Source organism: Formica exsecta, unplaced genomic scaffold (genome assembly GCF_003651465.1).
Source record: "Formica exsecta isolate Colony F162 unplaced genomic scaffold, ASM365146v1 scaffold591, whole genome shotgun sequence".
NCBI classification, from domain to species: domain Eukaryota; kingdom Metazoa; phylum Arthropoda; class Insecta; order Hymenoptera; family Formicidae; genus Formica; species Formica exsecta.
This window is the reverse complement of record NW_021853185.1, coordinates 300,212-315,260: the sequence shown is the minus strand read 5'-3', so window position 1 is coordinate 315,260 and position 15,049 is coordinate 300,212. Positions and strand designations below refer to the sequence as shown.

General features: G+C 30.7%; 4 protein-coding genes across 4 annotated transcripts in view; all 4 read left to right on the top strand.

Moving 5' to 3' along the window:
• The window catches only part of LOC115242365 (fumarylacetoacetase), a 3,090-nt gene extending 1,073 nt beyond the window's left edge, over positions 1 to 2,017 (top strand). The window contains exons 2-8 of the mRNA XM_029818598.1: positions 13 to 242; positions 322 to 462; positions 530 to 783; positions 912 to 1,118; positions 1,227 to 1,372; positions 1,540 to 1,657; positions 1,729 to 2,017. Of these exons, the coding sequence (XP_029674458.1) occupies positions 13 to 242; positions 322 to 462; positions 530 to 783; positions 912 to 1,118; positions 1,227 to 1,372; positions 1,540 to 1,657; positions 1,729 to 1,817 (1,185 nt within the window). The 3' untranslated portion in view covers positions 1,818 to 2,017. The remainder of the gene's footprint in view (positions 1 to 12; positions 243 to 321; positions 463 to 529; positions 784 to 911; positions 1,119 to 1,226; positions 1,373 to 1,539; positions 1,658 to 1,728) is intronic.
• Positions 2,018 to 2,118: 101 nt separating this feature from the next.
• On the top strand, positions 2,119 to 4,879 carry LOC115242368 (fas apoptotic inhibitory molecule 1). Its single transcript, XM_029818601.1, has 5 exons — positions 2,119 to 2,357; positions 3,764 to 3,996; positions 4,072 to 4,197; positions 4,273 to 4,322; positions 4,471 to 4,879. The coding sequence occupies exons 1-5, from the start codon at positions 2,338 to 2,340 to the stop codon at positions 4,633 to 4,635; spliced, it is 594 nt and encodes a 197-aa protein (XP_029674461.1). The 5' UTR covers positions 2,119 to 2,337; the 3' UTR covers positions 4,636 to 4,879.
• Positions 4,880 to 4,911: 32 nt separating this feature from the next.
• On the top strand, positions 4,912 to 8,119 carry LOC115242367 (coiled-coil domain-containing protein 113-like). Its single transcript, XM_029818600.1, has 6 exons — positions 4,912 to 5,192; positions 5,326 to 5,448; positions 5,562 to 5,763; positions 6,164 to 6,396; positions 6,459 to 6,658; positions 6,814 to 8,119. Exons 1-6 carry the CDS (start codon positions 5,111 to 5,113, stop codon positions 6,931 to 6,933), a joined length of 960 nt encoding a protein of 319 aa, XP_029674460.1. The 5' UTR covers positions 4,912 to 5,110; the 3' UTR covers positions 6,934 to 8,119.
• A 184-nt stretch (positions 8,120 to 8,303) lies between these two features.
• On the top strand, positions 8,304 to 14,756 carry LOC115242370 (angiotensin-converting enzyme-like). Its single transcript, XM_029818603.1, has 16 exons — positions 8,304 to 8,550; positions 8,900 to 9,037; positions 9,154 to 9,312; positions 9,489 to 9,588; positions 9,677 to 9,820; positions 9,942 to 10,245; positions 10,335 to 10,487; positions 10,613 to 10,737; positions 10,811 to 10,986; positions 11,157 to 11,317; positions 11,406 to 11,528; positions 11,616 to 11,800; positions 13,536 to 13,833; positions 13,915 to 14,060; positions 14,135 to 14,214; positions 14,528 to 14,756. Exons 1-16 carry the CDS (start codon positions 8,431 to 8,433, stop codon positions 14,618 to 14,620), a joined length of 2,505 nt encoding a protein of 834 aa, XP_029674463.1. The 5' UTR covers positions 8,304 to 8,430; the 3' UTR covers positions 14,621 to 14,756.
• The last annotated feature ends 293 nt before the right edge of the window (positions 14,757 to 15,049 follow it).

Sequence of the window (15,049 nt, the reverse complement as noted above, 5' to 3'; positions counted from 1 at the left end):
AAAATATTTCAGCCAGAAAAGAGAATAGGCGTAGCAATCGGTGATCAAATTTTGGACTTGAGTGCTATCGCGAATTATTTTGATGGACCACTATTAAAAAATAAGCAGGACGTATTTCGTCGTGATTACCTGAATGATTTTATGTCTCTTGGAAGACTGGCATGGCTAGAAGCAAGATTAAAACTTCAAGAACTGCTTTCTGTCAGCAATCAAACCTTGCAAGATCCGGAAGTCCGCTCAAAGTGAGAAATAAATAAATAAAAATTAATATTATGAATATAATAAAGATTTTAAAATAATCTTTTTAAATCTTTTTTTTAGGGTTCTTGTTGCACAGAAAGATGCGATAATGCACTTACCAGCAAAAATTGGCGATTACACGGATTTTTATTCGTCTCTCAATCATGCCACAAATGTCGGCATCATGTTCCGTGGCAAAGAAAATCCGCTGTTGCCGAATTGGTAACTTTTTAAATGTACTATTATTACGGATTACTTTAAAAAAATCTATAAAATAATATGATTATAGGAAATATTTGCCGGTCGGTTATCACGGTAGAGCAAGCTCCGTTGTTGTGTCAGGTACACCTATAAAACGACCACGTGGTCAGACACTTCCAGTCGAGGATGCAGCACCAGTCTTTGGCCCCTGTAGATTAATGGATTTTGAACTGGAAGTTGCTTTTTTTGTTGGTGGACCACCTACAAATCTCGGTGATACCGTCCCAGCTTCGAAGGCTTACGATCATATTTTTGGAATGGTCTTAATGAATGACTGGAGTGGTACAATTGAATATAATTTTTAAAAATATTATAATTAATTAATATCTTGCAAGCTTTAATTGTTTAAAATATATATTATTGTTCTTGTAAAAAAATTATTTATTTTAATTATTTCAATTCTTTTGTAGCACGAGATATTCAAAAATGGGAATATGTGCCATTGGGACCGTTCGGCGCAAAAAATTTGGGAACTACGATATCTCCATGGGTGGTTACGATGGAAGCTCTAGAACCTTTTAAAATACCGAATATGATTCAGGATCCAACACCATTCCCGTATTTGCAACATGATGATTCCTGTAATTTCGACATTAAATTAGAAGTTGACATTAAACGTGAGTTGATATTTTCTTATCGTTTTTTTGTAAGTGATTTATATTTATTGTTTCTTCTTACATCATTTTTTATATCAGTTGTTTACGATTGCGACTTTGTTTTTGCAGCTCCAAGTGGTGTAGTCACGACTGTATGTCGAAGCAATTTTAAATATATGTATTGGACACCGCGACAGCAACTGGCACACCACACTATTACTGGATGTAACATTAATCCTGGGGATTTAATGGGCTCTGGCACTATAAGTGGAGAAGTGCGTTTAAAATTTCACTGTTTTTAATTGATATTGTTTAATATACTTACTCATGTTTTCTATACTTGTATTTTTATAAAATCTTATATTTATTTTTTCTACAAGATGCAAATTATGATTTTATTTTATGCAATTTTGATAATATCAGATGTGATATTTGTTTTTAGACTTCGGATTCTTACGGTTCTATGCTAGAATTATGTTGGAAAGGCATACATCCCATCAAATTAAAAGATGGTACCGTAAGAAGATTCCTTCAAGACGGTGATGAAGTAATAATGCGTGGTAAAAAAAATAAATTATTTATTAAATATTTACAATTATAAATAGCAATTTTTAGAAACATTGTTTTTTAGGTTACTGCGTCGGTGATGGTCATAAGATCGGTTTTGGATCATGCACGGGTAAATTGTTACCGCCTACATCGAGTGAACTTGATATATAAAACAAGATAAAATTGTTTACGTATATTTTGTTATTTCTTATATTTTATTATTTCTGCATTTTGGTATGTAATACATTTTTCTACTATTTACATACTTTTGTTTTAATTCTTTGTCGACAGCGAGATTTGAAAAAAGCAGTGATGATATTTAATTTTGACCAAGATTGTATGAAAAAATAAATATCTGATATAAAATGGAACATGTTTATTAAAATTATGTTTTGCTTTTATTACTCTAAAAAAATTAATTATTTCTTTTAAAAAATAATTAATTATTTATTGCTAACTAATTAGATATTTATTACCAATTAATAATTTTACTGTTTTTCTTACGTATTGTGAGTTATATATGCATATGGGACTCATAGTTAAAACAAACTAAACGATTTACTACAATGTGCTTAAAAAGAAATAGTATTGTGTGATATAACGTAAAACATAAACTCGATTATTGATCGAGAGGATAGTCATAGTAAGGGCAATCAATAAGAAGGCCAGTACAGGTGCAGTCAGAAGAAGTATGGCAGGCGTTCTACTTCGGTGAGTAAAAACATAATTATGTTAAACAAGTATTTGTATAAAGGATTGCTCAACACATAAATTATTTCAATTTATTATTGTAGTTATTAACTAGTACTACGTAGTTGTTATCGTATAATTATTTTTATTTCTGCAAATATGAACTGTATCAAGTATAATGTCAGGATGTAACTGCGAATTGGACTTGCATTTCTGGGCAGTAATAGTTTCGTTTTATAGCACTGAAAAATATAATTATAATCACAAATTCAAATAATCGCGGGCTAATAAGAGCCAGAACGCGGATGGCAGTGCGTCAGTTTCATAGAAAAATAAGTTTTCTATGAAACTGAATATGTGCACAGGGCACGAAATTTACTTGGTGTATACCAAGATTTTTTAAAAATTAATCTCAAGATGGCGTTAATAGTAATAGATATTATAAGGCAAATGAGAAGTATCGGTGGTGTGGGGTCTGAATAGCTCAGAGGTAAGAGCAGTCGCCCGGCAAGCGAAAGACTCGGGTTCGATTCCCGATTCAGCGACTTCGCCCCGATATTTTTCTCGCCTTCGTCTCTCCAGGGGGGTAAAGAGGGATTATTATAAATCTCGAATTGAGATTAATTTTTAAAAAATCTTGGTATACACCAAGTAAATTTCGTGCCCTGTGCACATATTCAGTTTCATAGAAAACTTATTTTTCTATGAAACTGACGCACTGCCATCCGCGTTCTGGCTCTTACTAGCCCGCGATTATTTGAATTTGTGAGTTCACTCGAGAGCCTAATTTCTTAAATTTGTTATAATTATAATATTAATTTAATTAATATATCATATAAAAAAATATTCTATTTATATTATATGTAATATTAGACAAAATTATTTTTTCTTAGCTTTTATTAAGCATGTGTGTAAATATGTTATATATTTAAATATTTATATATGTACACGTTATATATTTTTTTTTCTCTTGTTATATTTTTATATTATGTTTAATTATTATTATTTGTGATTTCATTAGTAATATAATTTTAATGCAATAAACAAATACATTTCGTCTCTTTAGTGAAACTAATTTCGAGCTTTAATGCCTCCTTAGCCAACGGTAGGCAACCAACTTGATTACCAAGTATGTTGGTTGCCTACCGTTAACTGAGAAAAATTTTTCGAAGCTACTTTCATTAAAGAGATGGAATAATACTACAAGGAATATACTATCAATACTTTTTGATATTCACGTTTGTATTTGTCTATCATTACTTAATCTATTTTAAAAAAACAAGCTGAAAATTATTATACAATAATATAATTTTGTCGTGTATTAATACAGTTTCTGATAAAAGCTCTTTAATATATCACATTGTTATTTTAATATTACTTTTTTTTATTTTTATATTATATAACTTTTATTTTTCACATTTCTTTAGAAGTCTTCATAATTTGGAAAGTTCGGCAACCGAACCTACTGCCAAGTGGACCGTTCCTTTGAGTGACGGGAATCACGTAGTGGAATTTGAACATGGTACAGCAACAGGCCGACGTATAGTAAAAATTGATGGGGATGAAATAGTTCACAGAGATTGGATGTTTCGTCTAGTCGGTGACGAAGTCTTTATGTTCAATAATACTAAATTCGTGATTAGAGTCGATCCGATGCCAGGTAGAGTCTCATCGTCTTATCGATCTTCGACAATAAATGTTTTATTCTATTCTATCATGACAATTGTGTAAATAGGTCTGAAATATTCTTACTCGTTGTGGGTGAATGGAAAGAGTTACAAGCAATTTGTTCAGTCGCAAACAAAGATATTGGAAACTTGGTTGGCCAAAGTTGGGAACGAAGAATATAGAATCGTGTTAGGTAATTGTATAATAAAAACAATTTATACATATATTTTTATTGAAATATTTAGTTCCTTCTCCATTACATTTATAGACAAACAAGCTCACAGTGTTTGGGTAAATGGACAAGAGGTGGAAGTCGAGGTAATCATAGAATTTTTATTAAGCAATCCATTATATTATTATTCAAATTTTGTAATAAAATTTTACACTGATATGATTTTTAAGTATATGTTTGAGAATTATACGATATAAAAAATTTTATTTAAATTGAACAATATCCTGTACATAGAACGAATTCGTGGATGGCGGTGCAGAGATTCTTTTCTCCGTTGAAGGCTTACAGGCCGCGATCAGATCTTACAGTTCAGAACAAAAAGAAATTGGTATAGCGTATTCTCTATACATTGATAATATTGAAATACAGCAAGAAGTTTTAGTGGAAGAGCAACCCTAATTAAAATATAATATGTCTCGAGCTATCTATAAGTAGATTTTTATATTTTACTTTAATTGATAAGTATACATAGTGGTTACTCATAAATTATATGTATCATTAAATAACTGCACAAATGTGACACACATTTTTTCTTCTGAAATGTGACATATTCAATTCAGTCAATATCAATCAATGTATCATGCAATTTTATGTATATTTTTAAAACTATGATAAATGTAATAAAATTACTAAGCACACACATAATATGGTGTGAATTTATTTACTTTGTGCTTAAAAATACTTGTTGAGAATTACTTGAAAATAGCTGGAAAGAATGTATATCCTTGTTCGTGTGACGTGTAAAAATTGCAAAATGTACGAAATAATTATATAGATGCACGTGTTTGTATATTGTATGTGTGTAATACATATTCTTTATAGTGCAAAATTTTTTAAATAGTCTGTTAAAAAACACTAAATTTGGAGAATAAAAATGTCGCGACAACGAATCAGTGCCTTTAGTATTGGAAGTTTAGTTTTAACCTCTAAACAAGATGAATTGTGTTATTATGAAGGTAAAAGGAAATCTGTGTATAACATGTAATATAGTTATATCAATATAAATATATATGTATATATATAACTATTATATATCTGTATAATTTAATTATATTCTAAAAATCACAGAAAAATTTATTCACCTTTCAGATATGACAGAAACAGAATTGCGACAGGCACTCGAAAATATCGCTCGTTCAAATTTGTTGTTAAAGTTAGAAAACGATGTTTTCGAACGATATCTCGCACGTCGAGATCCTGAAAATCTTCAAAGTAATTTTCTCATATAATTTCTATTTATTCCATATTTAAAAAAAATTGTTTTAGATTGACGTTTTTACAAAAATACTAATCTTAATTCGATCTTTTTAACGTGCTTTATTCAGCAATAGCGCAAATCTTAGAAACCGCTAAACGCGTGCAAAGAATCGCGCCTCAGCGTAGCCACACGTCACCCGTTACAAGTGCAAGCGGAAGTTTTATGAATGTTCAGGACGGAGACAGAGAAAGTGTCGTCAGCATCCTATCCGGAAGTCAGCGCATTACGCCAAGTCTCTTAACAACCAGAACGCTAAGAGCAGGAACAAAGTTAGTCCATTAACTTTTTGTTACTGTGTCTTTGATTAGATAAAATATTTCGGTCAATTATCGAATCATAGAATCACGTATGCGTATCGCATCGAAATGGTGAATACCGAAATTCGGGAATTGCAAAAAGAATTAATGAAGCTCGAAAAAATATCGACGAAGAAAAAAAAATATATACGAGCGCAAATTGAAGCAAATGAGATGAGCATTCGCGAAACTTGTAAAACTAGAGAGGAATTTGAAGAAAACATTGTACATAAAGGCGTAGATAGCATTACGGGGAAAATACCGGCTGAGAAATTTATCAGGTGTTATATATAATAAACGAATCTCGATTATACATATTGATCATTACGTGTAAGCATATTAAATTGACAATAGATACGAGTTTGATGTATAGATTTACAGAAGAATGGTTGAAAATAGCCGATATCACAATAGAACAAATGAGATTGAAGATGACTACCTTAAAGTCTCAGATAAGGAAAGTCAAGCTGCAGATGCAGCAGAGGAAAGAACTCGGCGAGACTCTACGCGCTGTAGATTTTGAACAATTGAACATAGAGAATCAAATTTGCATACGAGAAATCGATGAAAAGAATCGATATCTGCTCGAAATGAAAAGGATCGTGGGTAAGAAAGCGATACTCTGCGATTTCTTCGCAATAACACATAAATCGTTGCATTTGATGCAGGTCGTTACAGTATTGCATTGACCAAGCACAAGGAAAAATTAGGTAACTTGATATCCATCGTGAATGAAGTGAGAAACAACATTGCTTTTAAAAAACAGGAAATTGTGAAACTGCAATCGGAAAAAGTAGCTATGAAGGTTGAAATAAAGAAAACGGAAAAACAGCTCAAGTCAGTGATGGCATTACTGGATGATTTTGAGGTAATATTTTTATGTGCATTTTATTGTGTTGGAAAAATACTTATATAATTATATTTTTATATTTTTACGCGATAAAATGTTGAAGGATTGGAAAGTGAAAGTATAATTATAATTATTTATTACTTCATAATTTATAAAATATTTGATAAATACAGGTTCCGGATGTCATAGATTATATTAAAATGCGTATAGAACTTCAGGAATTACATAAAATCCACAAACAATTAAGCAGGCAAAGAAACATTCAACAAATAAGTCTCAATTCTAACAGATAATAACTGCAAGGCGTATCTCAGCGTTTTACAGAGACATTATGTAATTATTAAGAATATATAGAAGATAAAATTATACGTTCTATCTTATTTGACAGAAACATTTTGACAATCTGTGACTCTTCTATTCTTTTGTATTTCAAGAGAGTCGAAATATCCGCAATTATGCAATATAGATTGTATGTAATAGTAAACATAGTTATGTAAAATCACGAAGGTACAATGTGTCTCCTCTCCTACCGTAGAAAATAGATTTACCGTTGTAGGAAATATGTATTGTGAACAAATGCTTATAAGCAGCGAATCATAACTTGCTCTTCGCGAACTTATATTCAAGGGACTTATTTCTCTTAACTCCATTTAATAACTCAAGTTACATTGTAAATATACTACAAAATTATATTTATGCATTTGGAGTTATGCTTGAGTTTTGTAGGAATAAACTTAAAATATATATGTCAGCTTTACTGTTTTATTATAAAAATAGAATTGATTTAAAATATTAGTGTGTGATATAAAATATTAGTGCGAATTATATAGAGAGAGATTTATAATTATTCTTAATATACTTTATTAAGAATAAAAAAACATCAGGTTTGATATTACTTATAAAGCATAAGAGACAATTCTGTGACAATGACTATCGTACGGTTGTGCTGTCACTGATTACGCCACTAGTAATTAAAGTTACGGTATTTGTCTACAAGATGAAGGAAGTTTGGCTATATACTCTGCTGCGTACAAATTATTACCTTTACAAACCTTTTTCTTTTGATTAATATTTAGAAAAAAATAAAGTACACAACATTCTCTTTTATATATAAAATTTATCTCTTTTCCATGACACAGCTGTGAATTATAACGAAAGAAATTGCAAGAAATATTTGCTTTGCTTTGGTATAATAAATATGAGATCATAAAAATATTGAAGATTTTTATGAATTAACTGTTATGAGATAAGCAATTGCGAAATTAAAGCGACGTAGGAAGATTATGGCGTGTGCCGCGATGCGTTAGACAGTTACGCTTCACGCACCGATAGTGCCTGTCCCTTCCTCTTTTCGCCCATGGAATATCTGTCCCGGAAAGACCCGTCTCTTTTTCTGCCGTGATTCAGTTTTGCCGCGACGACATCGAGTTGCTGTTTCTTCAATCAGTTGCCGAGTGATGACGACGTGATCGATTGTCATACCTAAAGTATATAAATTTAAAGAACACTGTGTCAATCTGTATAACGGGATATCATTCGCGATAATTCAATTTTGTTCAAATTTTTGCCATTATTCGATTTAGATTTGAATTATGGTTTAATCTTCACAAGAAGAACGTGACATAAATTTGAATTTATATGTATGCATACAGTTTTCAGATAAATTTTCTTTTGTTAAGTATTATGTAATTTAAACGCAAAGTGTTTCAATTAATATTAACATTTGCATTGTGATTAAGATTCTTTTTGAGAATGAAAGACATTTTAACGCGTATACGACGAAGCTCATTATGTCACTTATTAATGCAGCGATAAACTTGCAATCAAGAATGGTGATATTGGGGATTCGTAATCTCATTGTTTTTTGCATTGTTTTATTACGAGGGGAAGCTTATGGAAAATATTTAGAGGTAAGATTCTGAATTGATTACAATCGTTTATAACTAAAATTATATCTCTGGTCATGCTCAGAAAACCATAGCTATTATTCTTTCAAACACATCAGTTAACTGGTACATTTAAAATTGTAATTGCCGTTTCATACTATATGTTTAATATGTAGGTTACTGGAAATATACATTTAATCATAATTATCCTTAATTACGTTATGTCCAAGAGAACACATATTTTCTTTGATTATATAATGGCTATAAATAATACACATACATTTAAGTAACAACTTAAAAAATTAAGCAAATTATATTAAAGTATCATATTTTATTTTTAAATATTCTTTTTCTTTATGTATCACTTTTAAAGGGTCTCAATGTAAACTTAGGAGACGCTCTTTTATTTCTGAGAGAATATGATAGTGCAGCTTCGTTAATGTGCACAAGAGTGACAATGGCCCAATGGAATTTTGCGACAAACGTTACTGATGCAAATCATCAAAGAATGGTGTAACAGATTTATTAATTTATACAATGCAATACATAATAATACATAATAATAATTAAAGAAATAATTTATAAATATTTTATAAATATTTGTAACATTCATATGATTTTTATCAGGTGGATGAACAAACATTAAAATTAAAATTTGAAAGGGCTTCTTGGCGGAAAGCAATCACTTTTGCTTGGAGCCGAATACCAGATTCTTTAGCAAGAAGAGAACTTAAAATGATTGTTACAAAAGGTCGAAATTCCTTGTCAGACGATAAATTTAATGAGGTAGACAAATATCTTAAAATAAAAAGAATGTTATTTTTTAATTCTTTAATCAATATAAATATTATTTAAATTGCTATTAAAAGTTAAAAAGATAAATATAATAAAATGAATGTTTACTGTGAGTCTATTTACACAATCGCATTCATTTACGCATTGTTATTGTATTTAATTTCCAGATACACCGTTTAATAGCCGAGATGAAAGAGATTTATATTAAAGCTAGAGTATGTCCGTACAAACAAATTGATGGAGAGTGTAATTTGAATCTAGATCACGGTTATTCATTTAGTTTAATCAATAAATGTTACAAAGAGATAAATATGCATAAATATAATATAGATATAAATTTTATATTTATTTTTAGATATTAATAAAATAATGGCACAATCAAAAGACTATGACGAATTATTGTATTATTGGCATGCTTGGCACGAAGCAACTGGCCCACAGCTTCAAAATAAATATTTGAGATATGTTCAACTGGCTAATCGAGCAGCTAAATTAAACGGTATAACAGGCTTCGGTTACACAAATGTAGCATTTTAGCTTGATATATAAAGTATGTAATATAAAACAATATTTTCTGAAAGAATATATTTAAATGTCGCAAAATGTTTTCATTTTTTTAGGTTTCGCCGATGCTGGCGATCAGATGAGGGAGTTGTTCGAAGATGGATATTTCCAGCAAAATATAGCAGAAGTGATGTCAGCCATCTCTCCGCTATACAAAAATCTTTTTACTTACGTACGATCAAAACTGATTGAAAGATACGGCGACAGAATACGAGAGGACGGGCCTTTACCGGCGCATGTTTTGGGAAATATGTGGGCTCAAAATTGGGAAGGTCTGTTCGAATTGGTGCAACCTTTTCCTGCAAGCAGAAAACTCGATGTAACTGTGGATATAATGATTCAGAGTCTCACTCCAATGAGGTATTATGTTCTGAAGCATACAATACATTTCTTGTATAAATTTGCAAAATATAAACGATGTTATGAGAGAATGTTTTTACGGTAAAAAGGATGTTCCAAATAGCAGAGGAGTTTTTCACTTCACTCGGAATGAAGCCGATGCCGCCCGAATTCTGGAAATTTTCTATATTTGAAAAACCCATTGATAGAGAAGTTAAATGCACTCCTAGTGCGTGGGACTTTTGTAACAGAATCGATTATAGGTCACTTCTTTATTATTTCTTTTTAATTTAATTCTAAATTAGCTTTCTGTGTATGTATATATAAATATTATATTAAATGACAAAATTAATAGTTTTTAAAATTATGCTCTCTTACGTAATTGCAGAATAAAACAGTGTACCAGAGATACAATGGAGGATTTATTATCGACGCATTACGAAATGGCACATTTGCAATATTATTTACAATACAAAGATCATCCATTGTTATTTCGAAACGAGGCCATGCCGGGTATTTTCTTTTTTTGCGTATTATAAAACTTAATATATATTGTATTCTAATTATACTTTTTTTTAAAAATCAGGATTCTACGAAGCTGTTAGCGATGCGATTGGTTTATCTATCTTTACTCCGCAACATTTGCATAAAATCGGACTGTATAAGAATTTAACGGATGATTATAATAGCAACATAAATTTTCTGATGCTAATGGCTCTCCGTAAAGTAGCTTACATGCCTTTTGCTTATATAGTTGATCAGGTAACTAATAACAATCAATTAAATAATTGTAACAAATAATTAAATAAATGATAATTAATACATAATCTAGCAGTTACTTTCTATATTTACGTAAGTTTTTTATGACATGATCTTTTAAGCAAGAATTGTTTTTTAATAACCATAAATTGCATGTATTTATTTTTTTCAAGTGGAGATGGCATATCTTTAGCGATGGCGTAGAAGATATGACAGCACGTTGGTGGGAATTAAGATTGCAATATCAGGGTATTGTTCCACCTATGCCTAGATCTGAAAGAAATTTCGATCCGGCAGCGAAATATCATATTCCAGCGGACAGTCTTTATGTCAAGTAGGTACATAATATAAATCTATTTACTATTATTGCAGGTAGCATTTATAAAAATAAATAAAATTTTCATATTTCTATTAATTTTTAGATATTTTGTAAGCATTGTTTTACAATTTCAATTATTCCAATCACTGTGTGAGATTTCTGGTCATACAGGCGAATTGCACACTTGCGACATTTATAGATCACGGGAAGCAGGTCGATTATTATCGTACGTAAAGTTTACGAAAACGCTTCAATTAAATAGCGTTTTTATTGGAAATAAGTCCTAAAACTATGTTTTTTCATATTTATATAGAGATGTTCTGTCAATGGGATCTTCTAGACTATGGCAAGATGTTATCAGGCAAATGACAAGAGGTAGAGTAAATAGGATAGATGCTGGTGCCATGCTCAAATATTTTGAGCCTTTAAATGAGTGGTTAAAACGACAAAATGAGATGCAATCTGTGATCGGTTGGATCACGAATCGCGACGACAGAGGTTTGATCAAAATTAATATTAATCCACCGATTCCAAATATACTATTCAATAAAAGTGCAAAGTGTATCTTGTAAAAATAGGAATTTTTAATTTTGTTTCAGCATTGTTTGCCGAATGGTATCAAAATAGTGCAGAAAAAATTAAATTATGGAGTTTATTTCCTCTACTGCTTGTTTGCAAAGTTTTTATTTATTAATGATTATATTGAATGTATCCGACAATTCGAAAAAAGTATATACTTATATGTATGTACAAAATTTCTCATATCATATTATTACAAAAAAAGATATTATTTAATTTAAATTACTATATGCATATATGTATATATATATACACATTCTTATATTTTTTAAATTCTAATATATAATACCAATATTATTAATAAATAATAAATTAAATGTTTTATTGTTTATTACTGGTAAATTTTTACATATCCTGAAGTACATATATTATAGTTATATAATTGAACAATTAAAATAATAGTATAACGCACCATTATTATTGAAAAGTTATTCTTTTAATATATTATATACAAAATGCATTGTGCAATATATTTTTCCGTTCACTTAACAGGTCGCGGACTGTCGGATATATAATTTAATATCCGGTGTGAATAAAACATAAATAAAATAAAATTTATTTTTAGGAAAACTAAAAAGAGTAAAAATTAATTATAAAGAATTTGAAAAATGGCATATATACTTTTTTTTAATAAATTAAAAATTGCATATATATTAATTATGTACAAAATAAAATGTAATGTAGACATGTATGTTACATTTTGTTATATACAAAAAATACAATATACTTTTCCGACCCACTTAACAGACTGCGGACTGTCGGATATATAATTTAATATCCGGTGTGGTTAAAAAATATAATGCAAAGCACTGAAAACGCACTACATAAAGATATATTCTAGTTTCGAGAGAGATAATTTTTTTCGCAATTCCAGCTTTTTATTTAGAGTTTCAGGTATCAGCTCATGAAATACAAAAGAAACTCTTAACATTTTTACGCTGATTTACCAATATTGTAAAGAGATATGGCGATTTTTCGCATGACATTTATCGAAAACATGATAGTATACCTATCACCGACCGATCATATAAACATGAAAATATTAATTAATGCTGTTATAATGATTAAAATTTCCTTCGATTTTGAAAGAACATATACGATGATACGATGGTACGATGTACTCTCGATGCCAGCTGATGTGTCATATGGTATCGGTATCAGCGGCATTTAAATAACTTTTCGTTAATACTCCAAACTATAGATGTCACTACTTGCGACATTTTGTTCGTAGTATCGTAATATCTGACAATGAGATTAGTGTGATATGTTACTGTATGTTTTTGTGAATGTATTTATATATCTCACGAATCGAAGATACGGATTGGAGTAAGTTACGTTTGAAAAACTCTTTCGTAAGTTCTCCATATGCAAATCTTTCTTTATGTACGTGACAAATGGCGGCATAAGAATCTTATGATTGTTGGTTAGGAATAGAAGCGGTGTTTTTCGAAAATGGATGTAATCTTGGCTCGCGGACTGAGATTCAGCTCCGATTTAGGCAATGCTTTGTTGCTAACAAAATATCTTCCGTTGTCCGCATGTTATACGTGTCACGTCAGTACAACACGTTGGAAGTCAACATTTCCTGGTAAGTTGAGTCCTGGACATGTTGAATGTCGACAAGTGCAATATTAAAGCTTGTTTCATCTTGCAGAAAGATATCATCGTTACAGGACTGCGTCATATAATCCTTTAGGCCTTGTAAATAATGTACTCGCATATCAGAGATCATCGAGGCAGGATATGAATAAAAATAGTTTTGCTTTGGCATATTATTCAGATATTAAGCAAAGTTCCAAGGGTGAATGCCAAAAATCTCAGACCGAACAGAAGAAAGTATCGGTATTCCAAAAAATGAAACAAATGACCAAAGATTATTGGCATATATTAATACCTGTACACATAATTACTTCTATAGGATGGGTAGCTATATTCTACATTGCCATTAGAAAGTATGTATAAATACAACTGACACATGTATCCTTTGAATATGACAGTTAATTATATGTGAGATTTTTCTTGCATATTTCCAGTGGTGTGGATATAGCACAGCTATTGGAATACATGAGTTTTAGCGAAAAATATATAGAATTAGTACGTAATTCAAGTGCTGGCAACTGGGCAATTACTTATGCACTTTATAAGATATTTACTCCACTGAGATATACTGTTACAGTTGGTATGCATTTGAATATTTTATAATAGACACTTGTTTATATATATACTATTTTAAATATTAATATTAAAACACAGGAGGAACGACAATGGCTATTAGATATCTCAGCAAATTAGGCTACGGAAAAGCACCATCATTCAAACGTCAATCAGCAGAGGTGAGTAATGTTCCTGAAGTGCAATGTCATCTGCTGAGAGTGAAAAAATAAACTATGTTTAATATATAATCATCTCTGTGTCTATATTTGAAATATCCGTTTTGTCTATTCTCTTTTTACACGCACACATGGTGCAGCCTGCGCGCAAGACTATAAGTAGGTCACCGATTAATTTCAAATATTTTGTGCTGATCTCTGTTGCTTTTGCTCTGTGCGAAGTATTCTTATCGCGCGATTAATATATTATAGATCTCTCGCGTTTTCATCAACGTGAGAGATGTTCTCTCCGTAATTGTCTTTAATCGTGTTGTAGCCAGTACAGTCAAACAAATGTGCAGCCGAACACAAGACAAAATTCAAGGCAGAGTGTAAAACGGACCGACACACGGAACCGCCAAAACCATAAATATTTCGCCTGCGCTATGTCGGATTTACGAATTGGGCTCGGTATAGCTTGAGTATTAATTCTGCCGCGCGCGGTATCGATGTATACTTCTCTTTGTAAATGTAACTATATCACGATAAATTATCTCTTGCATTAAGTTGTTTCTTAATGACTTATTTATCCAATCTGTTTCTTACTCCATATTCAATAATAAGCATTGTTCACATACATTATAACAGATTACAGTTACATCAAGAAACATGATATCTCATGGTAAGAATATTTAGCGCGGCAATCTCGCGAAAAAGATACTATAATGTATCCTTCACAAAGAGAGAGAGAAAGCTTTTTTATAGGAGAAAAACAATTTCAGTTATATTTTTTAAATAAAAACAAACATTTTTCACAAAAAAAATATATCAGAGTTACATAGATTTTTTTTCGAGTGCG

Excerpts from the sequence above, each read along its gene's own strand:
- LOC115242368 (XM_029818601.1), top strand. The coding sequence starts at position 2,338 with ATGGCAGGCGTTCTACTTCG. Across the intron at positions 2,358-3,763 it reads ATGGCAGGCGTTCTACTTCG|AAGTCTTCATAATTTGGAAA; the intron begins GTGAGTAAAAAC and ends ACATTTCTTTAG. Across the intron at positions 3,997-4,071 it reads TAGAGTCGATCCGATGCCAG|GTCTGAAATATTCTTACTCG; the intron begins GTAGAGTCTCAT and ends TTGTGTAAATAG.
- LOC115242367 (XM_029818600.1), top strand. The coding sequence starts at position 5,111 with ATGTCGCGACAACGAATCAGTGCCTTTAGTATTGGAAGTTTAGTTTTA. Across the intron at positions 5,193-5,325 it reads TGAATTGTGTTATTATGAAG|ATATGACAGAAACAGAATTG; the intron begins GTAAAAGGAAAT and ends TTCACCTTTCAG. Across the intron at positions 5,764-6,163 it reads ACGCTAAGAGCAGGAACAAA|ATTTACAGAAGAATGGTTGA; the intron begins GTTAGTCCATTA and ends TTTGATGTATAG.
- LOC115242370 (XM_029818603.1), top strand. The coding sequence starts at position 8,431 with ATGTCACTTATTAATGCAGCGATAAACTTGCAATCAAGAATGGTGATA. Across the intron at positions 11,318-11,405 it reads GCGGACAGTCTTTATGTCAA|ATATTTTGTAAGCATTGTTT; the intron begins GTAGGTACATAA and ends ATTAATTTTTAG. Across the intron at positions 11,801-13,535 it reads CACGAATCGCGACGACAGAG|AAAGATATCATCGTTACAGG; the intron begins GTTTGATCAAAA and ends TTCATCTTGCAG.